The sequence below is a fragment of the Myodes glareolus genome, chromosome 24 (genome assembly GCF_982192425.1).
Source record: "Myodes glareolus chromosome 24, mMyoGla1.1, whole genome shotgun sequence".
Classification (NCBI taxonomy): domain Eukaryota; kingdom Metazoa; phylum Chordata; class Mammalia; order Rodentia; family Cricetidae; genus Myodes; species Myodes glareolus.
In genome coordinates, this window is record NC_142049.1 from 7,006,592 (window position 1) to 7,031,276 (window position 24,685).

The 24,685-nt window shown below is 42.8% G+C and overlaps 1 protein-coding gene across 4 annotated transcripts in view; it reads right to left on the reverse strand.

The window, feature by feature from the left end:
* Eed (embryonic ectoderm development) overlaps nucleotides 1–24,685 on the reverse strand; it is a 30,001-nt gene that overhangs the window by 360 nt on the left and 4,956 nt on the right. Inside the window, exons 3-11 of one of the 4 annotated variants that reach the window (XM_085682986.2) lie at nucleotides 19,798–19,890; nucleotides 18,774–18,839; nucleotides 17,278–17,403; nucleotides 14,843–14,924; nucleotides 13,876–13,967; nucleotides 10,702–10,835; nucleotides 8,163–8,268; nucleotides 1,114–1,272; nucleotides 411–484 (exon numbers count right to left, since the gene is read on the reverse strand). In XM_085682986.2, coding sequence (XP_085539112.1) covers nucleotides 411–484; nucleotides 1,114–1,272; nucleotides 8,163–8,268; nucleotides 10,702–10,835; nucleotides 13,876–13,967; nucleotides 14,843–14,924; nucleotides 17,278–17,403; nucleotides 18,774–18,839; nucleotides 19,798–19,890 — 932 coding nt within the window. Of the gene's footprint in view, nucleotides 1–410; nucleotides 485–1,113; nucleotides 1,273–8,162; nucleotides 8,269–10,701; nucleotides 10,836–13,875; nucleotides 13,968–14,842; nucleotides 14,925–17,277; nucleotides 17,404–18,773; nucleotides 18,840–19,797; nucleotides 19,891–24,685 lie in introns of those variants that run through there. The other 3 variants (XM_085682987.2, XR_014999591.2, XR_014999590.2) reach the window with 3 other exon arrangements.

The following is a 24,685-nucleotide window of genomic DNA, read 5'->3' on the forward strand; positions in this document are numbered from 1 at the left end:
AATAGCACACATACTAGTGTTTACACTGAAGAGAGAATAAGAAAATGCTGTTTAGAGCCATCGACATTAAGAATAGCATCCTTCATTCTAGATTTCATTAAGTTTGGTATATTTATGTACTCACCACAGTATAAACACAAGTTAATTAAAAAATTACTTAAACTCTAAAACCTGCAGCTGTTAAAGTAACTGGGCCATGGCCCAACTCAGTGGTAATGCACTTGGTGACATGGCCCAGAGTCAGATCCATGAAAGCCACATGGTGGAAGGTGAGAACTGGTTCCTGCAGGATGTCCTGTGGCCTACACACTGGGGACACGGCACAGGTGCACAGTGGATCACAGCTATTGGTTATTAAGGCTGACATAAAAAGGCTACAGTTTAGAACGTTTTAGAATTTCTGTACTTACTTGGCTTTATGAGGATCTTCTACTTCTAAATCCCAAACATAAAGTTTGCCAACCTGATTGCCCAATGCAAGCATCTGTGTAAACAGTGGAAAGCATAAAGTCAACACAGTACCAAGCGCTACGGTATTTAATCCCTACTAGAGAAGCCTCAGCTCCAGCCTTGATGGCCCCTTAACTGAGTTCTGCATCTTATGTTACTGATTGGTAAGTAAGAATAAGAACAATTACTATTTCCTTGGCATCTTGAGAAACTAGGGCTCTGCCCCATTTCATGAACAGGGGTGTTACGGTACTTTTTCTCTACCTTAGAGTCACACAGAGAATAGGATGCTCTTCCCAAGCTTTCTTAGAGAAATACTCAGTTAATTGTCAGACAAAGCTGCAGCAGCAGAATTTAATGCTTTGGGTAATAGTTAGTCTACCTTCCATGCTGATTGTTCTCTAAGGTTTTCTAGAAGAAAAGCTATGTAAGATGATAAACATTGTATCTTGAACAGGCATCAGGAACCTAACGTTAGCAACCCCTCACTGCTCGCTTCTTCCCTAGCAAACACCGCAGATAATGCGCAGTGCCCAGGAGGCAGCCAGTCGGCAACACAGGACCAGTACAACCAAAGCGCGAGGAGGAGCGTGGACAGAACAGGAAAGGGGACAACGACACGGTGTTTCAGAAGACAAGTCCAAATGGAAAAGTATGTGCTACCTTTTGCCAGAAATCCATAGAAAACCTCATGTACCAAATGTCACACTGGCTGTAATCAAAGCGCCCGAGAATGGTCACATTAGACTCACTGGGTTTGATCTTATCTATATCATCCTCCATTTTGCCAGGTTTCCAGCATACAATGGCATTTTCACAAGACTAAAAGAGAGAAATAAGAGACATGTATTAGAACTGAATTTCTAAAATAAAAGTAAAAGTGCTTACTTTACCATTTTAGACTAGGTCAAACAGCCTGCTTTCCAGGACCATACACAAATTGCTCACTGTCACATCAAGGCTTACACCCGAGGACAAGAGATCTGACTAGCAAAGGAATTAAACAACACAAAAGAATCATGCTATTTGGAATAGTTTCTCTTCCAGAACAAATTAACTAAGTGCGGCTCCAGGTAGGCTGGCACCCAGAGACTCGAGGAGTGCTATAAAAGTTAGAAACCTTAGGACCGCAATAGAAGGCTTTCCACATCTGGCCACTGCTCTCCCAACCCACACACAAAGCAGGAGTGGCTCCCTGGGCCTTGTCATCTACCGAGGCTTCCTGCACAGGGTGGGCACCACATGGTAGATGCTTAGAAGATAGCACAGAAAACTGTTCACTGACAGGATCATAGCTTACAAAGAAGCGACACTGACATGGGGATTGGCTCACAGAGGCCATGGAATTACACTTCTGCTTAACACAGTCTCCCTGTGGCCACTGTTCCAATCACTGTCTCAGTCAGTGGCCCACACTAGCGAGTTTTTGGCAATGCATTTGGCCTCTAGTTAATAAAAGCCAGAGATGTTGCTAAACATCAGCAACCTCTCCCCCAAGCCTGCCGACCTCAACAGTACCTGGACGAGCAGCCCTGCCTCAGTTTCTCAGGCAGTCTATTCAGTCACAGACAGCAGCCCACAAAGAGCGCTACATTCAAACATTTAACCACAGGTTCCAAGGAAGACTCTCCTCTACTTTCTTCAAATGTGGAAATGCTCACGCTAAGTGACATCCCCTACACAGTCACTAACTGCAGTGTCTGACATCACTGGCCCAATGCTGCCCCATTGCAGAGTAAGACTTTTCTCTAATCTTGGCCCAGATGCCAAGCCAGACTCTCACAGCTCCCTGGGGCTTCTTTTGCTACCCTAGACTGGATACCAAGAGAGCAATGACTTAAACATACTAATGGATAAAAACAGTGTGGTGGTTTGAAAGAAAATGACCTCCAAAGGGCGTGGCACAACTAGAAGGTGTGGCCTCATCGGGGGAAGTGTGCCACTGTGGGGGTGGACTTTGAGGGATCTTTTGCTCAGGCTTCCCTCGGTATGACAGTTACGTGCAAGATGTAGGTCTCTCAGCTACCCCAGCCCCATGTCTGCCTGCACACCACCATGCTCCCTGTCTTGTATGAAACTGTAAGAGAGCCACCCCAATTAAATGTTTTCTTTACAAGAGTTGCCATGGTCATGGTGTCTTTTCACATCAACAAAAACCTTAACTAAGACAAACAGAAAGGCCCCAACAAAAGCCTGCGATCCAAGACAGAGACTGAGAACTAAGACAGCAGCAGCCCAATAATAGAACAAAAATTCCACAATAAATGCTCTACTTGACCAAACATCACAGAAAAATCTGTGGAACTACTTCCATTTAAACCTGTTTTAAGAGCTCATTCCTTAGGTCTTAACAAAGTATGTCCCTGGCTCTCCCAACCCTTTGTAGTATAACTCTGTCTGGCCTGGCTAGTATCAGAGAAGGACTGGCAGCCAGGACATCACGAGTAGAGTACAACAGACCATCCACGGAGCCAGTAGAGGTCACCGGTAAGCAGTGGGAAGGTATCCCCTTCTACCTCCTTTAAGGTGGTGTTAGCTGAGGCCTGGTGGGAGCCTGAGCTTCCTTAAGGCAGCGCTGCAATGCTCCTTTCCACAACTGAGGAGGTACTAAAGAAAGCCCTCTAACGAGAGAGGATCTCCAGAAGACCCAAGGGCCAGCTTGGTGACAGAGTGCTTGCCTAGCAGGAGTGAGGTCCTGGTTTGATATTTAGCACCACAAAACAAATGGCTGAACGACAAAGAAAGTCTCCAGAGTCTCATACTACTCAAAACAGTCAGGCCCTAGTAAAATACTATAGCTGTGGTGGCTAATCTTGATTATCAACTTCATGGGACTCAGAACCAACCATATGGAGACAAACACCTTGGCATGTCTGAGGGTTTTCTAGCCTAGGCTGACTGAGGTGGGAAGAGCCTCCCAGCATGTATGTAGGAGCACCGTCCCATGCGCTGGAATCCTGGACTGAATGAAAAGCAAAGAGTCAGCGGAGCAGCACACCCACCGCCCTGCTTCTAAACAAGGCTGCTGCATGCTCCTGCTGCCAGGACTTCTGCACCACAAGAGACCACAATGAACCACTCCTTCCTTCCTTTCTTAAATCGCTCGTCAGGCGTTCTGTCCAATCAACTAGTAACTAATGCTATAAATAAAATGAAAATTTAACTGATGGGCTCAACAAGAGAGAGGAGAATCAGGAATTTTGAAGTCATCCAACAGGACAGTATCCAATCTGAACAGAAAAGGAAACAGATGGAAGAGGAGGTCAGGAGTCAAACAACAACACAGCTAACAAAACCTGAGGGCTAGAGATTGGATAAAAGGCCAGCACTGTGTGTGAAAAATACCAGTATCTCATTTAGTGTCTCAAAGTGAGAGAAATCAGGGCAGGAAAAATCTGAATCATCAGTGATGTAGTTCAAGGACGAGACAAAATATTCCTCTACTATAAACCTAGGACAGAGTCCAGATCACTGAAGTGCAAACATGGCAGTCGGAGTCATCCCCATCTACTATTTAGCCAAAGCTAAAGGAAGGAGAGACTCTGAAAGCAGCTGGGACAGAGGACACAGCTACAGTTACACAGGGAAAAAAGCTAATGACAGAATTTCACACCAGAAGCCCTGGAGGCCAGAGAAGGGGCAGGTATTTTCAAAGCATGGGGGGCATATTTAGTGAAGGTACGTTTAGCAAAGAAGAATATGAACCTTCTACTACAGACCTCTAAATGAATGCCTGCAGGAAGTGTCCTGAGCAGAAAGGAAATGACTTAAGATGGTACCCTACAACTAAGGAAAGGAAGAACAAAAGACAAAAGCAGTAACTACAACGCTCCTTTCCCTGAGATTTCTAAATGATATTTCACTACAAAACTTATACTATCCTATGTGATTCTCAAATATTAATGAAATATTTAAGGCAATTAGACTGTAAACTGGGAAAGGGTTCAGCACTTCCTTTGATTACTATTATGCCGATACACAGTAGACTGAAGTTACATGCATGAAATAAGACATAAAAGCAACCTCCAAACTGCCACACACAGAAACAGGAGTAACAATGCTATAAGGGCCAGTACAATGACTCTGGAGGTGAAAGTCCTCAATGCACTAGCCTCACAATCCGAGTACAATGGTCGATTCCATGCAAGAAGAAGAGAACCAATCCCTGAAAGCTGTCTTCTGACCTCCACATACTGCAGTGGCAGACAAGCACACACGTATGCACACACACACTAAGTAAATAAAAAGGAGATTCTAAAAAGTGTTGTGTTACAGGCATGGAGCTCATGCCTGCAATCCTAGTACTTGAGAGACTGAGGTAGGAGAATCCCAAGTTTGAGGTTAGCCTGGGCTACACAGCATGTACCAGGCTGGCTTGGGTTCATGGTGAGACACCCTGTCTCAACAAACAAACAAGGAAAAGAATTAAAAGAGAAGAGAAGAAAGGAGAAGAAAAAAGGAGGAGAAAGCTCCAAACAAAAATGGAACGTAGGAGGAAGAAACCAGCCCCAAACAAAATGAAACAGAAGGTTCAAATAACCTATAGGAAGTACAGGGTCGGACTCAAAACTAAATAAAGAACAGAAAATAGTGGACTTAACGTTCAGCTTTTTTGGTGGCTAACAATATAAACTGGCAGAAAGGATTTTAAAAGGTCTAAATAAATAAAGGGCTGGGGATGCAGCTCGGTGGTGGTGCTTAGATTCAGTCTTAGTTACTACTCAATACCTCAAGACAAAAGGTTGGGAAAAGATTACAAAAATGAGCTGGGTATAGTGACTCATAAATGAAATCACAGCGCTAAGGAGACTAAGGCAAGAGGATTGCTGACAAGAGGATTCAAGGACAGCACAGACGACACAGCAAGTATCTTTAATCCTGGGCCTCAGGAGGCAGAAGCAGTAGAACAGTCAAAGGCCAGCACAGTCTCTGAAGTGAGTTTCAAGACAGCCAGGGCTATGCAGAGAGACCCTGTCTCACAAAGAAAGAAAGAAAGAGAGAGAGAGAGAGAGAGAGAGAGAGAGAGAGAGAGAGAGAGAGAGAGAAAAGAAAGAAAAGGAAGGAAAAGAAAACCCTTATTACATGGGGCCTGGTAGAGAGTTCATACAAAAACTTTTTTCAAAAAAATTAAATTATACTTTAAAAAATACCTAAACTTTTTCTTGAACCAGCAAGATGGCTCCATGGATAAAGACCACACCACTCCCTAAGTCTGAGAACCTGAGTTTAATCCCTGGACCACACAGTATAAGGCAGGAACTGATTCCCAAAGCTTCCCTGAGTTCCATGTGTGCACTGTAACACACACACACACACACACACACACACACACACACACACACACACTCACACCTAATTTAAAAGCAAAACAAACAAACAAAAAATTAAGCATTTTTTTAGCCAAAGGCCCAGTTAAAGAGATGAAAAGATTAGCCACCGGCTGAACGAAAAGATTTACAAACGTTTCTGATATAAGATGCATATTCAGAATATATAAAGAACACTCAGATTTCAACAATAAAAATAAAACAAAAACTAAGCCAATTATAAAACCAGCCAAAGATTCAAAGACACAACCCCCAAAAAGGATATGGATGGTGTGATGGCTATTCTTGGATGTCATCTGGACCACATCTGGAATTAACTAAAACCCAATTGGCTGTGTGAGGGGATTTTTTTATTAAATTATTTCATGTGAGAGATTCACTTCTACTCTGAATCTTGAGATGGGAAGACTCTTTAATCCCTAACTTTTGATGTGTGACGAGATACCTTTAATCCGGGAGACACTGTCTCTTGGCAGCCCATATAAGGGACACTTAAGAAGGAAGCCCTCTCTTAGTCCGCTTGCTTTTGCTCTCAATAGCAAGTCCATTCCTTCACTGGCATTAGAACCTATTACTTTGGGATTATGGTGTGATTTAGGATCAGCTGAGACATCCAGTCTTGAGGACTTAATAACTACTAGATTCTTGGACCTTGCACTGATAGGCATACATTGTTGGATTAGCTGGACCACTGCCTAAAGCCATTCTAATGAATTCCATATATACACGGAACCCTGAATACAGAAGGTAAATACACAAATGTAAAGATGCTCAACACATCACTAGAGAGAATGCAAATCACTACACATCTGTTGGAACTAAGTAAATAAAATAATGGTAATACTAAATGCTGGCAATGATACAGAGACACGGGATACTTGCTAGTGAGGGTGTAAAACAGCACTCTGGAAAACAGTGTAGTAGCTTCTCAAAAACTTAACCATTACCCAACAACTGCTCTCCACAGCATTTATCACAGAGAAACAAAAAGTCAAGTCTTATGAAGTTCTGTACACAACTGTCCATCAGCAAGTATGCTGCGGCCCCAGACGTAAAGAACAAGCACAGCCCATAAGATGGTGTTAAACTGACTGTGATGAAGCTTGGGCATGGTAGGGCACACCTCTAACCCAGCACTTGGGAGGCAGAGGCAGGCAGAGCCTGAGGCCTGCATAGTAAATTACAGGCAAGCTAATGCTTCACTAGATTCTCTTTCAAAATAAATAAATGAATACATAAAAGCTAATGAACTAATTGGGATGGTGCCGTGATACCATGGGCTGTGACTCAGCAATGGAAACTAAGAGCTACTTGACCAGCAGCAACTTGGATGACGTCCAGTTAATCGTATTGAGTAAAAAAAACCATAGCATTTTGGAAATGACAAAATTCACGTGACAAAATGATAAGGAACTAAACACACAGCATAGAAATGTTCATTTTCTAGGTTTTTGAGAGCACAGCAGCATAACATAACTACTGACTTATTGCTCCAGTTCCAGGTGATCCAATGCCTTCCTTCTGGCCTAAGGGAGCCATGCAACAACGTATACAGACATACATGCAGGCAAAACACTTATCATACGCATAAAAATATATACTGTAGTAATTATTGAGACATAATAATAATTACTGAGACAAAGTGGGTAATAATGGTCATGCTGAACCTCTCTGAACTATCTTTAAAACTTCCTGTAGTCTATTCCAAGATCAAGAATTTAAGGAGGGGAACATGAAACCAACCCAAGTAAATCTAAACCCAAAGGGAAATGAGATGGACATCTCTGTAACGCCGAGAGGCCTACATGTTCAGAGAACATGGATCAGCCCTCTAGATGACAAGCTGGAAAAAACAAAATTAAACAAAGGAAGATAGTGTCACCCCTCAATTCTCTGGAAGAACTGGCTCCAAACAACAAAGGCTCAAAGACCTCACTGAATGGCGTCATATGCGCACATACTCCCATGTACTGTCAGACGTGGAGTCCATGGATACAGGGCTGGGCATCCACATCCACCGACAAGGCAGAGCAGTGAGCACACTGAAGCCTGGAAGCCAATGACTCTAGCCACCGTTCTTACAAACAGGATTTACTGAGACAATCACAAACACAAGCAGTTCTACTGGTGTGAGTCACTGTTTTCAACATCATTGATCCCCAGGAACAATCGCACGGTCCAAGCTCACTTCTCGTCTTACTGGGGCATAAAGAACTAGTCTAGAGAACTTCTTTCTCCTTGAATAAATAAGTTCAACAATCTACCCAGACTCTTTAAGCAGTTTCTCTCTGCTATTAACAAGTTTTATAATGGTTCCTGCAAAGCACACTCACTCTCTCCCACACACACGCAATGCAAGTACAGCTTAACTCTAGTTTTCCGTACCTTGGAAAGTATCAAATCGCCTAACCATCGCACACAATCAACATAATTCCTATGTATGTCTCTGGTAGAAAAGTCAGGAAAGTGGATTTTCTGGGAAATAAATGGCCTGAAGGAAGAATGGAAATGTAAAAGTTAAAAGAAAAAAAGTGTAGTAGGATCACACTGCTTTTTCAGTCTGGGACTTACACACTGTAACGCTCAGGACCAAACCTAGGGCTTCACACACAGTAGGCTAGCGCTCTGCCTACTGAGCTTCACCTGCCAGCTCCATTCTGAAAACTCTACAAAACAGGAAGTTAATCTCTCTGTGCTTCAAGACAGAATGTATCCATTAATCTGTTGTTTTTGGAGATAAAGTATCCATTTTTCATTTTTACTTTCTTTTATTATCAGCTTTCTGATATAATGTTTAACTTTCCTTTCTAAACTCGGGATTTTAAATTTGGAGCAGGTGAGATGGCAAAAGCACTTGCCACGCAAGCCCGACCTGAGTTCAATGTATGGGACCCACGTACAAGGGGAGGATGAGAAGGAACTCCATAGTTGTCCTCTGACCTCCATTACTGCTAACATATTTGTGAAAAAAACAATAAACAAGGTATTTTGGAGATGGTAAATTAAAAGCACACCACATCTAATCTAGTAAGTGATTCTATGGTATTTATATGCTTTTTTTCTTTCGTTTTTTTTTTTTTTTTTTTTTTGAGGGGCCACAACCCACAGCATCACCCTTGTCAGGCAGGTGTTCAATCAGACCAACCACAGCCATACCCCATCTTTGTGATTCTTTTTTTTTTTTCTCCCTTTTTCTTTTTGAGACAGGGTTTCTCTGTGTATCCCTGGCTGTGGTCCTGGAACCCAGAGATCTGCCTGCCTCTGCCTCCCGAGTGTGGGATTAAAGGCAGGAGTCACTTCTGCCAGGCTGTGATTCACTTTTTCTATTAATCATAGACCTGTGATGGCAACACGTAAAAAGGCAGAGTAAACTCATCATCTCAAACTCTTCCACTTCACGTCTCCTGCTAGGGTGATAAAACGCTATTCACGACTGGACAAAAACAGTGTATACACGTGCCCATGAAAGGTGCACGAAGAGGTCAGAGGCGACCTTGCGCATCTTCCCGCATCATTCTCCACCTCATTTCTGAAACAAGGTCATTCACTGAACTTGAAGCTAGTGGGTTCCTAGGCTTGGAAGCGCCAAGCTCTCCATTCCCCAGCCTAGGGAATACAGGAAGTCAGAGCCAAGCAGGCTTATGGGGTGCTGCAGATTTGAACTCAGGCCTTTCTGCTTTCACAGCAAATGCTCTTCCCCATCCCACCAAGCCAACTTGACATGAAGGATTAACAGTTCCAATTTCAGCTGCTTCCTAATCAAATGCGTATTATATTAACAGTTAAAGCCTTTCAGAAAGACTACAGGAACTGTGAAATATAATTTATTATTTATTCCACAGATCTAACAATCATTTCAAAACATAACTTTTAAAGACAGGGTTTCTCTGAATAGCTTTGGTTCAAATCATAAATTTAGCATTGTACTTGACATTGAATGGCAGAAACCTAAAGCTGTACTAATAATTCTTAAAAGTCAATGAGGTAAGTAAGTGCACTTCAGTGCTTCCTAGAGCTCACAACATTAACAACCTAGTCATAATCGGACTTGAAAACTCTTGGCTAAAATAAAAATACCAAGTAAGCATACTTAAACATATGATGCTTACAGTGAAAGAGGTAACACGTGTGCACATGTTTACAGAGAAAGCACCACTGACAACCCAGTAAGTACTAAAAGGGTAGTTAGACCAAGACCTAAAGCACTTCAAAAGAGGAACAATTGAAACATCTCAAAAATATGGAATCTCCATCCCATGGTATGATGAAATAAGACTCCACAATTTGAATTTTCTCTATTCAATGAAAGAAGCATCATTTATATATAGGAAAATATCAGTATGTATATATGTATATAGCTAGCTAGCTACCGGCTGGGTCTTACTATGCATATAGCCCTAACTGGCCTGAAATTTGTTCTGTAGGCCAGGCTGGCTTCCAATATTCCAACTGACAGAAATGTCCCTGCATCTGCTTCCTCTGTGCTGAAACTAAAGATGTTTATAGCCATGCCCAGCAGGAAAGTATTATTAGCATGAACTATAGCTAGAAAACCAACTGAAAACCACAGTCTACTGTACTGAATTAGAATTCCTACTATGTCTTTCTCCTTCTCTAGTCCACAAAAGGTTCAGGTGATTTAAAACTTTAGTACTTCCAACTTACCGAGTCAAGAACATGCATCATAAATCAAAGAAAGTGAAATGTGCCACCAAATTAGACAAAAACAATTCATTCAAATAAGACTGAAAAAAATTTAAATAAGGGATTCCTTTGGAAAGAGGTGAATTTGATGGCAGGCAGCGATTCCTGGGGGTTTTAAGATAGTAAAGACGGGCTTCTAAAGCAGCAGTGGGGATTAGTTGTCAACGCTCGAGGGGAAGGGAGACACAGCCACACAACAGCGAAGCGTCGGGACTGTCACCTGTTAGTTTTGTTTGGGTTATAATCATAAGAATCCTTGATTGCATTCATCATTCTCTTCGAGTTGATTCTCCAAAGTTTGAGGGAGTGATCCATACCACAGGACATTATTTTTTCACCCAAAAGATCATAATCCTAGAAATAAAACAGAACAGTGCAAATAAGTAAGGTGTAGTCGCAAAGGCTATTTGTCCAGGCTTCACCTGGTGCACGGCACAGTGAACACTGCATTCAGACCACAGCACTAACTGCAGCCCGGGCTTCACCTGGTGCACGGCACAGTGAACACTGCATTCAGACCACAGCACTAACTGCAGCCCGGGCTTCACCTCCGGACACCGCAGGCCACACTGGGATCTCCCACTTAAGTCTTATGCAGATACAATTGGCCTGACATGAAAAACTGAAGCTATACTGCTTTCCTCGTCTCGCTGCAATAGGAAACTAAAGTGGCATTTGCTCCACGGGTCCTTCAACAGTTAAAATTATACTTTTTTTTTGGTACTACTTCAAATTCCATTTACTGAATCCCAGCACAGAGACACGGAAGTGGACATGAAGTCCCACTCCTAGCTGAGGGCTGCTCCGACAGTCAGTTCTTCAGTGGTGTGGCACCGGGTGTATGTACCACACTCCAGGGCACGTCCCATGCCCATGAGCAATCAGCTCACACAATCTGGACTGGGTGGGGAGAAGGAGAGGGAGAGATGGGAATGCTCTAGGAGCTACTTCATAATACATCCTTGTTCATATCGACCCCTCTCCCCCAACAAGGTGGTGGCACACGCCTTTAGTCCCAGCCCTTGGGAGGCAGAAGCAGATGGATCTCTGAGTTCAAGGTCAGTCTGGTCTACAGATTTGAGTTCCAGGTTATCAAGGGCTATGGAAAGACCCTGTCTCCAAAAAGAGAGAAAAGGAAGAATGGAAGGAAAGAAGGAAGGGAGGGAGGGAGGGGAGGGAGGGAGGAAAGGAAGGAAGGAACAGTAAAGAATTCTATACAAGGGCTGGAGAGATGGATCAGCAGTTAAGAGGACAGCCTGCTCTCCCTAGAGGTCCTGTGTTCAATTCCTAGCAACCACATGGTGCCCTCTTCTGGCATGCAGGCATACAAGCAGAGAGAACACTGTATACATAATAAATAAATCTTTTTTTAAAAAAAAAAAGAATTCTATTCAAGAAACTATTTCTATATCAATTTAGATATTCTATAGTGACTCAAATTTGAAAACTATTTACCATAACATGTTTAGTGATTTCATAAATCTACATGCCACTAATTCTCGGTAACTGTCAACAAGGAACCCTTAGAGTCTATGGTTCTGTAAGACTTCCTTTTTAAAAAGATTCCTGATTCTTAAAGGTTCCTTTATCTTTATGTTTTGCAAATATGTCTGCGCTGTGCATGTGTGCAGGGCCTATGGAGGACAGAAGAGGATACCAGATCCCCTGGAACCAGAGTTACAGATGGTCCAGCCCCTCTAAGTCAGACTTCTTTAATGATACAACTTCTAGAAAAATCCAAGTTGACAAGATAGCATTAGGTAGTCATGATCCTCAGAGTTAGAGAAGCCTGACTTTGTGTGTTCTGTCTGCATATCTGTCTATACGCCAAAAGGGGGCGCCAGGTCTCATTACAGATGGTTGTGAGTCACCATGTGGTTGTCGGGAATGAACTCAGGACTTCTAGAAGAGCAGTCAGTGCTCTTAAACCCTTAGCCATTGCTCCAGTACAACTGATTCATCATTAAGTAGTTAGATTAGGAAAGAACATTTCCAGAGAAACAAAGTTAAAAAAAAAAAATCAATTAAGTTACCACGCAAAATCTACAACAATGTTAAAAACTTGAATACTTAATAAAGCTGACAGATTACAATATATCAGTATAAAGACGGTACAGGTTTGTCTTTAAGAATCAGGACAGTAAAATGTGTCTGCTGCAAAAGGGACCTGTTACCAAGCCTAAAAACCAGAGTTTGGTCCCTGGAACCACATGACAGAAACAGAGAAGAGACTCCAGCGCCCTGTCTTCTCATCTCTACATGGGGAAGCATTATGTATGGCTTTGTATACTGTGGCTTACTACACCCACTTTGTACTAGCTGGTCTTATGTCAGGTTGAAAGGAAGGAGCCTTAATTGAGAAAATGCCTCCATAAAGGGCTGTAAGGCATTTTCTTAATTAGTTACTGATGGGATGGCGGTGAGGCAGCCCATTTTGGGTGGTTCTACCCCTGCACTGGTGGTCCTGGCTGAACAAGCAAGAGGAAACAAGTCAGTAAGCAGCACCCCTCCATGGCTTCATCAGCGTCTGCCTTCAGGATCCCGCCCTGCTTGAGTCCTGTCCTGACTTCCTTCAGTGATGAACAGCAATATGGAATCCTTTCCTCTCCAACTTCCTTTTTGTCCATGGTGTTTTCAGTGCAGCAAGAGAAGCCCTAACTAAGACACACCTACTCAATATGCGCGCGCGCACACACACACGCGCACGCACGCACACACACACACTAAAGAAACATTTAAAAAAAAAGAAGCTAGGTGTGGGAGACACAGCCTTTACTCTCATCACCCAGGAAGCAGAGGCAGGCTATCTGGGAGTCAGATGCCAATCTGGTCTACACAGAAAATTCTAGGTCAGATGGTATTATAGTGAAACCTTGCTTGCAAAACACAAAGCAACATTTCTTTAAAACAAAACAAAAAAACCCACAAGACTTCCTAAAAGTGAATCCCTTATTTCAACTTCACACACACAAAATCTCTTATGAATAGTTAAACTTTTGTTCTTTAATAGCAGGGATAAGAAAAAATTAACTTGGTGATTTTAGATTAAATGGAGAAGTTGGGTCTGGTGGAGCATGTCTGTAACCCCACATCCAGAAGGCTGAGACAGAGGCTGGGGATTTCAACACCAGCCTGAGTTACGTGGTAAAACCCTAACTCCAAAACCAACACCAAACTGACAAAAAGGTTCACAATGATCATGGTACTGTATTTATAAAACTGAACAGACAGTGGCTCACAGCCTGCTCTATCCTTTTGGGGCAGAAAGTGTTAATGTCTTTATGTCAAACCGCTGAAATGACTGCCTGGCAGGTTGCATGAAGCAGGCAGTCGTGCATCTGCAGAGGAAAAGGTTCGTTCAGTAGTCACACCACATATCCCAGCTTCAACTTACAGCACTCAGAACTTCATCTCTGTGTCCTTCCACACCTCCGAATATTGCCACAAGTGTGTCCGTTTGGATATTCCATAATCGTAAAGCATGATCTATTATAACACATAAAGTTAAGGTAAAAGTTTATCACTCACTACTGCAAACTTTTAGTATGGCTTTAATAAGTAAAAGTTATGAAAATTTAGATTATGCATAATAAAGACTATTATCTATGATATATACCAACTTAAAATATACCATACGTAGAATGAACTAGAGATATGGTGATGTTAAGTAAATTAAGACTGTCTCAAAAACAAACAAACAAATTAAATGAAAATTACAGCAGACACCGAGGATGTGCTCAGGGCATACCTCGTATGCTCAACGGCAAAACTCCTTCTCCCTTAACCTATCATCTCAGCACTGAGGGGATGTGAAGCAAGAGGACTGACTGCCTTGAGCTCAAAGGCAACCTGGGCTGGCTGTTTGGCATCCATCTATCCATCTATCCATCCATCCTACCTAGAGACCCTATCTCAAACAAATAGTGGTGGCATTCGCCTTCAATCCCAGCACTCCAGAAGCAGGAAAGGCAGTTCGAGGCCAGCCTGGTCTACAGAATATAAATTCCAGACAGCTAGGGCAACACAGAGAAACCCTATCTTGAAAAACCAAAAACCAAAAAAAAAAACAAAACAAAACAAAACACCTTTTGAAAATCCTAACATGGTGATATGTCATTAAATACTGATAAATCAATGTAACTCTTCAGGTGAGGATAAGGTTCTAGAACTATCACAATACAGTAAGTGAGGTTTGTTCTCTAAGTCTTGGTTTATGAGATGCTAATATAGGCTTTTTTTCCTATTAAAACTTTTCTTTTCTTTTAATTTTGATTATTTTCATTTACAACACAACCTGTCTCTTTAAAACAATTATTCCAAAGCAATCTGAACTAAGGAAACATTTGTTTCTGTAAGCTTACCTTTACTTACTGACAGGAGAAGATTTGGGTCTCGTGGGTGGAATTTCAGCTCATTGATAGCATTTCCATGGCCAACATAGTGCTATAATAAATTGAAAACATTTCGTTTCATCTAAAAAACCAGTAAATTCTCTATCATAAACCTTAAGAGAGACAAAAGGGTGGAGGGACAGCTCAGTGGTCGACCACTAGCCTAGCAGACTCAAGGCCCAAGGTTCAATGGTGGAGGTCTGAAAATTTGAAGCTATTTCCAAGGTCAGAGAGTTGGAACTTACGTCCAGTTCCTTCAAAGTTATTGTGCTTCTACCTCGAAGTCTTGCCTGTGCAGTTTAGAGAGTTCTGCTTTCTTAAGGTTACTGTCAACAGGTGTGGCTAATAGCCAGACTTTGTACTCCAGGTATAGAGAAGTAGATTCTTTTACCTCAAACAAGAGTCTAAGGATCCAACTAAGTTCCAGTTCTGTTATGGAGATAACTTAGGATTCCACCCAGGGAGTGGTTTGCCTACAGAATGTTTTGGTGTAGGGTGTGAGAGTGACTCGTTTTGTTCCAGCAACAAAATGTTTAACTGTGGATGTAGCCTATTACTTTCAGTTGGTATATTTCTTTCCTATGTATCATGTAAAAGTAGTTTGTCTTACTCCTACCTTTTGTGGTCAGGGGTATTTTAAGCTGTTAATTTAAGGAAATTAAACATGACTTAAATGCAGGCAAATTTCAGTACTCACTGGAACTCCCTCCCGATATTATCCTATATGTTTCTCTGGTTTATTATTTTCATTCGCGTCTTCATAGTCTTTACTATATTTCTAAATCCCCACACTGCTACCCTGAAGAGAGGTATTTTTGTTGAGGCTGATCCTTGATTTCAACATCCAGCAAAGCTGCCCTCTGCCTCTCAAACAAAAGTGTCATCTAAGTTCTTCCCACCCTTGGACACACTAAAATCACCTAAAAACTGTACAGAAAGAAAATGGGACCAATTGGTCACCACTCAGCTAGCAGCAGATCACCTCCAGGATACCAACGAGCCCCAGGAGAGAAACAGCAGCAGCTACAGTGCCTTCTCATCAGCTTCATGTCTTCACCAGCCTGTCCCTAGAAGGGGGCCCTGGAGCCCACAACTCTTGGGTTCCTTGAAAAAAGTGGTTACTTGGTGTGGGAGGTCCTTCTGTGTGTCGCTTTTATCGGTTAATGAGTAAAGAACTGCTTTGAGCCTATGGCAGAAAAGAACAAAACTAGGTAGGGAAAGTGAGGCTGTATGCTGGGAGAAAGGAGGGCGAAGTCAGAGAGATGCATGGAGCGTGCTGGGAACTTTATAAGCCACAGTCCCATGGTGATATATAGATTAATAGAAATGGGTTAAAATATATGAGTTAACCAATAAGAAACTAGAGCTAATGGGCCAAGCAGTGGCTTAATTAATAACAGTTTCTGTGTGATTATTTCGGGGCTGAGCAGTAGGGGAACAAGTGGCTCCTTCCAACAGTTACTTTTCAGTTAAAGACACCTAAAGCGACCACAAGAAAACCCACAGAACCAACTAACTTGGGCTCATAGGAGCTCAAAGCATCTCAAACAAGGGAATGGTATAGGCCCTCTGAATAGATATGACAGTTGTGTAGCTTGGTCTTCTTATGGGTCCTAACAGTGGAAGCAGGGCTGTCTCCTTTGCCAGATTTCAAGGCCCTACTCATACTGAATTGCCTTGCCCAGCCTTAAGACAAGGGGAGGTGTTTAGTCCTTTTTTTGAGACAGGGTTTGTCTGTAGCTTTGGTGTCTGTCCTGGAACTAGTTCTCATAGACCAGGCTGGCCTCAAACTCAGAGGTCCCCAGTGCTGAGATTAAAGGCGAGCGTCACTACTGCCAGGCTGAGGTGCTTAGTCCTACTGTAACTTGATATGCCGTGTTTTGTTGGTACCCACGGGAAGCCTGCCCTTGTCTGAACATAAATGAAGGAGGAATGGACTGGGGGTGGGGACAGGACAGGGAGGAGATGAGGGAGGGGAAACTTTGGTTGGGATGTAAAACAAATCAGTTTAAAAAAAAAAAAAAAAGCATTCAAAGCAAGGAAAGAGAAAAGAAAAGACAAAACAAAACAAGATACTGAGTATGAGTGTGAACACTTTCCTACGTATTCTTTAATTTATATCATCTAATTGTCACAGAGGCTTCAAAGGACTGCTCTAAAGAAAGAAATGGAACTAGCAAGATGGCTTAGTATCAAGGTGGGGCTGGCATGCCGGAAAGGAAAGCATCTGGAAGATGGGAATGGACACCTCTGACTGTCCACGTCCACACGCTTATATACACCGGCATCACACACCCGAAGTGAATAAACACAGTGAGAGAGAAAATAACAAATCAAATGAGGTATTCGTTGTAACCTATGAGTATTCAAAAGCAACAAATGTACAGTCTGACCAGAAGACATACCTTTATACACTGCATGGTTATGGGGTTAATTATCCTTATTATGCCTCTAGAGCCAGCAACAGCAAGCAGAGGGTGGCTGGTGTTGCTATCGTACGTCCATGCACAAGTATAAAAATTTTCATCTGCCTAAGAAACGCCAGAGTTAAGAAATATAATTTATTTTGAAAAATAAACATGTTAACGTCTATAATGACAGGAACCTTTCAAACCGCTAAAGCTTTGGATATTTAAGTGTTCATTTTTTGTCACACAAAATTTGCATAGTGATAGCCAGGTGTACCAGAACTCAAGAGACAGAAACAGGATGATTTTCTCAAATTAAAGGCCAGCTAGGGCTACTCAGCAAAATCCTATGCTAAAAAAAAAATAAGTAATAACTACAGTGGCTGCGCTTTTAGGTCTAAAATCCAAATGAGCGCCTTCCTTGTGTGTCATGCTAACACACTTCTCTTTGGCTGCCTGCAGAGCTACACCCCACCGGAGTACTGCCAAAACAGCCAGCGGCAGGCAGGACTGTCCACCAGGGAACCTTTACCTACAAAGCCACGGTGAGCCTGCAGGCTCACGTTTCCGACCCTGTCCTGATGCCCCCGGGAACCTAACGGTTCATTCTCCACCGTCATTTCCCTGTCATCTACAGAGTCAGCGTCACCTTTCTTCGCTTCCTGTGCCTTTGCAAAAGGATCTGGGAGAAACATCTCACCATTCAGCTTTTTAAAATCCTTTAAAATTTGGCTTTTAAGTTAAGATCTTCCTTTTCTTCGTAGCTAACACTTCAATCATTTTCTAAATGACACACACTTATTTTTTCTATCTCGGCGTTGTTGAGCAAATACTTAGAATGACTGCCAGCTAAGTGGTGTGGGACAATGGTCTACATTCTGTCAATTATATTTCACTAAAACGCTGACTGGCCAGTAGCCACGCAGGAAGTAAAGGCGGGACAACCAGGCAGGAAGAAGAAGGTAGACAAGAACAGGAGAATTCTGGGAAGAGGAAAGTTTGGTCCGCAGGCGTTACCCAGCCACAGAAGGAGCAAGATGTGACTGCCTTGCTGAATAAGGTACCAAGCCACATGGCTAACACAGACAATAATGGGCTAATATAATAAGAAGTCTGAGCTATCAGGTCAATCAGTTTATAACTAATGTAGACCTCTGTGTGATTTCTTGGGACTAAATGGCTGGGGGACCAGGTGGAACAAAAGACCTCAGACAACAGCCAAGTAATACAACTATACTGAAATTGCAAACTCTAGGCTTAGCTGGTCCCTGCTAACCATTTCTACCACTAACACTCAACCCACAATCCCATCGACCTCGTGACAAACTGAAGATCAGGTAAATGAGATTCGAGGATTGATCCCCTTGGGTAACAGTGACAATACTCCTAGCTAAAGATGGGACAGTACCTTTAGGGAACTTTTTAAAGTTTTAGTGTACTTATCAAAACAAATGTCTTAAACCAGAGATACAAAGACAGTAAGAAAAGGATACATCAGCATCTACATAGGACTGCAATAACCGGATTTCCCCTTGCGAATGGCATTCATATAAGGTCACCTAGAGAAACAAGGATATGTATGTCATCTCAGATAAACATTCTCTGGCTCTTAAACATTCTAGTTACAAGTACAACTTAATGACATTACAGAAACTGCTTGACGCAGCTCTGTAAGCTTACCAGTGGCCAGGTAATAGTAGTTGCTATCACCAAATATCTAAATATACATTTCATCCATATAAACACAGCTTTTTCAAAGTGAGCAAAGTTGAAAATTTTAAAATTATGGTTTATCCTCCTTTAATTAACTCTGTAACAAAACACCTTTAGTACCATAAAACAATGATTAAAGAACACCACATAACATATACATGTACCAAAACACCACCTGATGCCCCATAAATATGTACAATTTTTAATGACTATAATTAACACTTTCAAAATTATTACTTAAATCCACTGGATTTATGCTTTCTTTATAGAACAATTAATCACAATTTCTTTTTTTAAACAACAGGCTTCTGGGGAATGGAGAGTCGGCTTAGTGACATGGCATTTGCTCTTCCAGAGGGTCTGTGCCCAGCACCCACACGGCTGCTACCGACCCTCTGCACCTCCAGTTCCAGAGGCTCTGATGCCCTCTGGCCTCCACGAGCACTGCATGCACATGGTGCACAGACCGATATGCAGGCAGCCTACTCACACACAGAAAATGAGACTTTAAAAGTAGATTTCTTTCATATTTGAATGATAAATAGCAGCCAATTCTTTCAGATATTCAAAATATTTATAAACAAAACTATGAAGCCAGCTTCATAACAAATGTCAATAAAAATGTGTTTTCCAGTCATATTAGTTTTAACCCCGACTATTTCTCAAAAGCCTCACTCTTACACAAAAGAATTATACTGGTGAGCCAGCTATTCAGAATTTATTTTAAAGTCATCCCATTACAACACTGTAATTTTAACAGATGCAAAATAATCCCAATCGCCAACCCTCCCCCTTGGCACTCACTCTGTTGCTTCCCACGGTCGCGAACACCAGAGGATCCCCTTCCTTACTGTGCCAATTAAACTGAACTCCAAACAATGGCTGGTTATGATCCTCCTACAAATCCAGGAGACAGGAGAACTGTAACAAATTTCTGCAAACACTAACAAACTGACGTCAATCTTCCCTTCTTTTTCTTCCCCAAATTCAGCTCCCTCACTCCCTTCACACTAGAAGGTTCTCGACTTTTACTTTCCAAGTTGCATTTCAGATTTAGGGCTTTACTACAATCTCTGTGTCCAACACTGACTTCCAAGGTCACTTGAAAGCACCCCCCACCACCCCCCCGAACTTTTAATGTCTTCTAGCTTTTATTTTCTTATCTCTTAGAAATCCAGGGCTTTATGGTTTGGCAATATTTTTAAAAGCACTTAAGAATATCTCCCAGAGTTTGAGAGATGACTCAGCAGTTTTGCAGAGAACCCAACTCCAGACACCAATGGGAAGGGGGGGGGGGGCTTATAACCTCCTGTAACATTTCCAAGGGAACCCATACACATAATTAAGTAAATCAACAAAAACATCTTCCAGAAAGAGACAGTATCTAACCAGTGAGTTAATATAAATATTAAAAGAGTATTCAGAAAAGGTTTTGTTTGGTTTTTCGAGAGACAGAGTTTGTGTATCAGTCCCGACTGTCCTGGAACTCACTCTGTAGACCAAGCTGGCCTCAAACTCACAGAGATCCACCTGCCTCTGCCTCCTGAGTGCTGGGATTAAAGGCATGCACCACCACCACCTGGCTTTAAGTTTGTTTTAGGCACATTAGTGTATGTTTGTCGCAGAGCAGTGAGTTTTATAATGACTTTTTCCACCTATTCCATGTACTTTTCACTGAATCTATGTATTACCCTCCATTCTCATTAATCCCTGTCTTCCAAGTAATTCCCTTCTGAGTTGTCAATCTCCGTGGCTGAATAAAATTCCTCTCTCTATATACACTTTCTTCACTCAGCTGTTGATGGGAACCCAAGCTGGCCCATGACTTAGTTATCGTGAATAGGGCTCCAATTAAACATGGATGAAGAGGTGTCTCTATGATAGGAGACTCTGAGGCTGGAGGGTAAACATCCTCTGCCCCAGCACTTATCACTGCCCTAACAACCATTCTTACACGAGTGGGACAGAACCAGTGTGGTTTTGATTGACATGTCCTGGCTGCTAAGGATGCTGACCATTTTTCGTGAATCTATTCACCAATTGTGCTTCATGATTTTTTCCTATTTAAATTATTACTGTGTATGTGGGTCACGAAGGGGGAACACAGACCCTCTGGAGCTCAAAGGACAACTCCGCGGAGTCGTTCTTAATGTGGGTTCTGGGGTGACAGTAGGTCTCCAGGCTCACGTGGCCAGTGCCTTCTTTACCTGCTGAGCCATCCGGTCGGTCCTACTTCATCCTTTGAAATGTGTCATTTCATTGCCTGTATATTGACTAGATTTTGGGGGAGGGTGTTAAGTATTTTCTTTCTGAAACCTCTCTGCTGACGCAAATAATCCCAATCAGATCAAATCAGACCAAATTAAAAGATGCCCACGTTTAATAAATGACAATACTCCCAGGTGGCCCCGGGGAAACATGAAGAGGGAAGAGAGAGAAGGGGAGACCATGTGTTCATTCTGGGGCGGGGGACAGTTTACATAGTCTGTGGGGGTAGTCTTGACCTTCCCTGGGGAGGGGTTACTGTTTGGTGAGCTTTCTCAGAGGTGGAGTTTAGACTGAGGCAACTCCCAGGGGAGAGAGCTTACGCCAGGAACTGGGGTGAAGCCTCCAGGCAAACATCCCCAGCTTTACACGTATAAAGGGGTGCCAGGGAGCTGAGGTGATGCTTTGGACCAAACACTCCATACTTTTTGGATAAAGGGGAGTATTGTTACTTATTAAAATGGGCATCCTTTAATTTAGTCTGATTTGGTCTGATTGGGATTATTTGCATCAGCGGAGAGGTTCATTTAAGAAAGAAAATGGTTAACATTTGGAGGTCCCATGGGGGTGGGGGGAGGGGCTGTTTTTCCCACAGGCCCATGGTAGAGAAAGCACCCTTCTCTCCACCAGGCTAGATTGGCTTCATCTGGTGAGTTCCCCTTTCTGAGTACATGCCCATTTGCGTTTGTTTATGTTTGCCGATTTTCTGGAGTCTGGGTCCTGCTAGGCGCCCGATACAAGCCAGGAGCCAGATCTCACTGAGTTGGGACTGAGTGAATAGAGAAGTCTGCCATTCATTTCTCATGACCCCCACCCCCGACCTGTCATGGTGGACACATTGCGACAAGGCTCCTAAAGTCTTTTCAGATCTGAAAGTATGGCATTAACAAAAGAGCTTCTACCACAGAGACACGCCAGCTCCCACAGCATCCTACAGCTCCTCCAAGAAGATACCTGGTTGCAAAAGACCTTCTGCCTCGAGGCTTGCCTTTGGGTATGGCAAAGCCACCTGCACAGCAAAAAGGTGCCTTCCACCTCTTCAGCTTTCTGGATGCTACCCAGGGATCGTCTCTTCCTGCCAAGACAGGTAGACTAAATCTCCTCCCCTCAACAGGAAAATCTTCCCGCCTCTTGTACACAGCAGCCAACAGCAAGCACTGCTTCTAAGTGCTGGTGTTCTCCAAGGACTAAGGAGAGACTTGAGATTGCCTGTGTAGCTAAAAAAGCTGTCTCATTTCTGCTCACTTATCCCAGATCTGCTAAAGGCATTGATGACTTAAGGTACTGGTAGCTCATTACTTCATTTGTTAAGTTTCCTGCTAAAATACAGACGAGTGTGCCTCTTTAACAGGCTTCATAGTCCAGGACTAACAGGATTCAGAGTTCTCAATTCCCTTTAACTGTCTTCTAAACTGTTCCTGTTCCAGTTGTCTTACAGACAACTGCAAGTTCCTGAAAAAGTCCTGCTGCTTTATCAAGAAATCTGGTCTGGTAAAAACTAGCAGTCTCCAGAGCGTATTTTAACCCCACCCATATTCAAGCATATTTTACAGGTCACTCCTGCTGTCTGGGCCAAGATCAACTTACAAAGCGCTCTCCAGACAATGCCAACACCTGCACCAGCTCCTGGGACTTCACCACTGGTACCAACTCTCCTGGCTCAAGGACACCTAGAACTAAACTCTGGTTTTATCTGCTCTTGTGTCCCACTTATACACCCGAGCCTCACCTGTACAACCAGGGCACTTCTCTGTCCCATTCTTTCTGGCAGTTAATGACCCTTCCCATGACTAGCCCCGTTCACAGGGCCAATAATAACATTTTTTCTCCTAGCACCTGCCTTCTCATCTTCTTCAAGAAACAGCCGCCTGAGGTCTCCAGGATGACAGCAAAGCGGATGCTGCTCCAGCCACCCCTCTCGCTGAGCGTGAGCCCAACTCCCAGCTCTCCCTTCTCCCACATCGCCCCATGCCCACAGGAAGTAGCCAGACTTGAGCTGGTGCCCTTTTATCCAAGGAATCTAAAATGTTTGGTTAAGGGGCTTCACCTCAGCTCGCTGGCACCTCTTTATCCAAAAAGTCTGGATTGTTTGCCTGGGGGCTTCAACCCAGCTCCTGGCATAAGCTTCCTCCCCTGGGAGTTGCCTCAGTCTAAACTCCACCTCCAAGGAAGCCCACCAAACGGTAACCCCTCCCCAGGGAAGGTCAAGACCACCCCCACAGGTCTTATAAACTGCCCCTCAGAGAATGAACATGTGGTCTCTGGGTTACCTGTGGTCTCCCCTTCTCTCTCTTCCCTCCCTCTCCACCTGGGAGTATTGCCATTTATTAAACGTGGGCATCTTTTAATTCAGTCTGATTCGGCGTGATTGGGATTATTTGCGTCAGCAGAGAGGTTCGTTTAAGAAAATACTTAACAGGAGTAATTTTTAAAAATTAATTTGTATATTCTAGATATTATTATTAATGCATAGAAAATAAAGGTTTTCTCAAAAAGTTTAAACTTACATCTATAGAAGATAGTGTATATATTTCTTCAAGGTAAAAAAAGCCCACAAAATTTAGAAAACATTAAATGAACATAGAAAACATTTAAAGTAAACTGCAAAAGATCTGACAACAAACCAGTGGTTTCTTTTTATAAACTAATGAAAATGGTACTGAGACACAATTTAACTCCAACTCCTTCTTTCCCCTAAATATAACACACACTTAGGGTATTAAACTCGGCACAGTGCTCACACCTACAATCACAGCAATCACGGAAGACTGAGCTGTGCCAGGTGCTGGCGGTCTATACAGTGAGTTCCAGGACAACCAGGGCTACACAGAGACACCTGTCTCAAGAAAAAAAAAAAAAAAAAGCTGTGACTAGTTTGAGGTCAGCCCAGGTTAAATAGTGAGACCCATCTTTTAAAAACATACATTACCACGAAGTGGTGGCACACACCTTTAACCCCAGCACGTGAGAAGCAGAGACATGCGGGATTGGGAGTTAAAGAACAGCCAGAGCCTCAGAGAAACCCTGTCTCGAAAAACCAAAATCAAGTAAATAAAAAAAAAAAATACACTGATTTGGGTGCTGGAGAGACAGATGGCTCAGCAGTTAAGAGCGTTGCTCTCCCAGAGGACCCACACTGCAGCGTGCACTGGGCCTTGTCCTCAGGGAAGCACTAAGAACCAGGGATGTGAGTCACACAGGGGTGTCACCTCAATGGAGGAGTTAAAATCAAATACCTGCACTACATTCAGAAAGCTGAGTGGAGGTTTTTAAACAACCTGGTGACCATTTTGCTATCTGAAGGGACAGACTTCATCCTAATCCCCAGAATGATTACCCAGACTCTTCCCTCCCTATCCATTACCCATCCTTGGATGTCACAGTACTTATGGTCGCTGACCTCTGCGCTATCAGTCAAGGACCACAC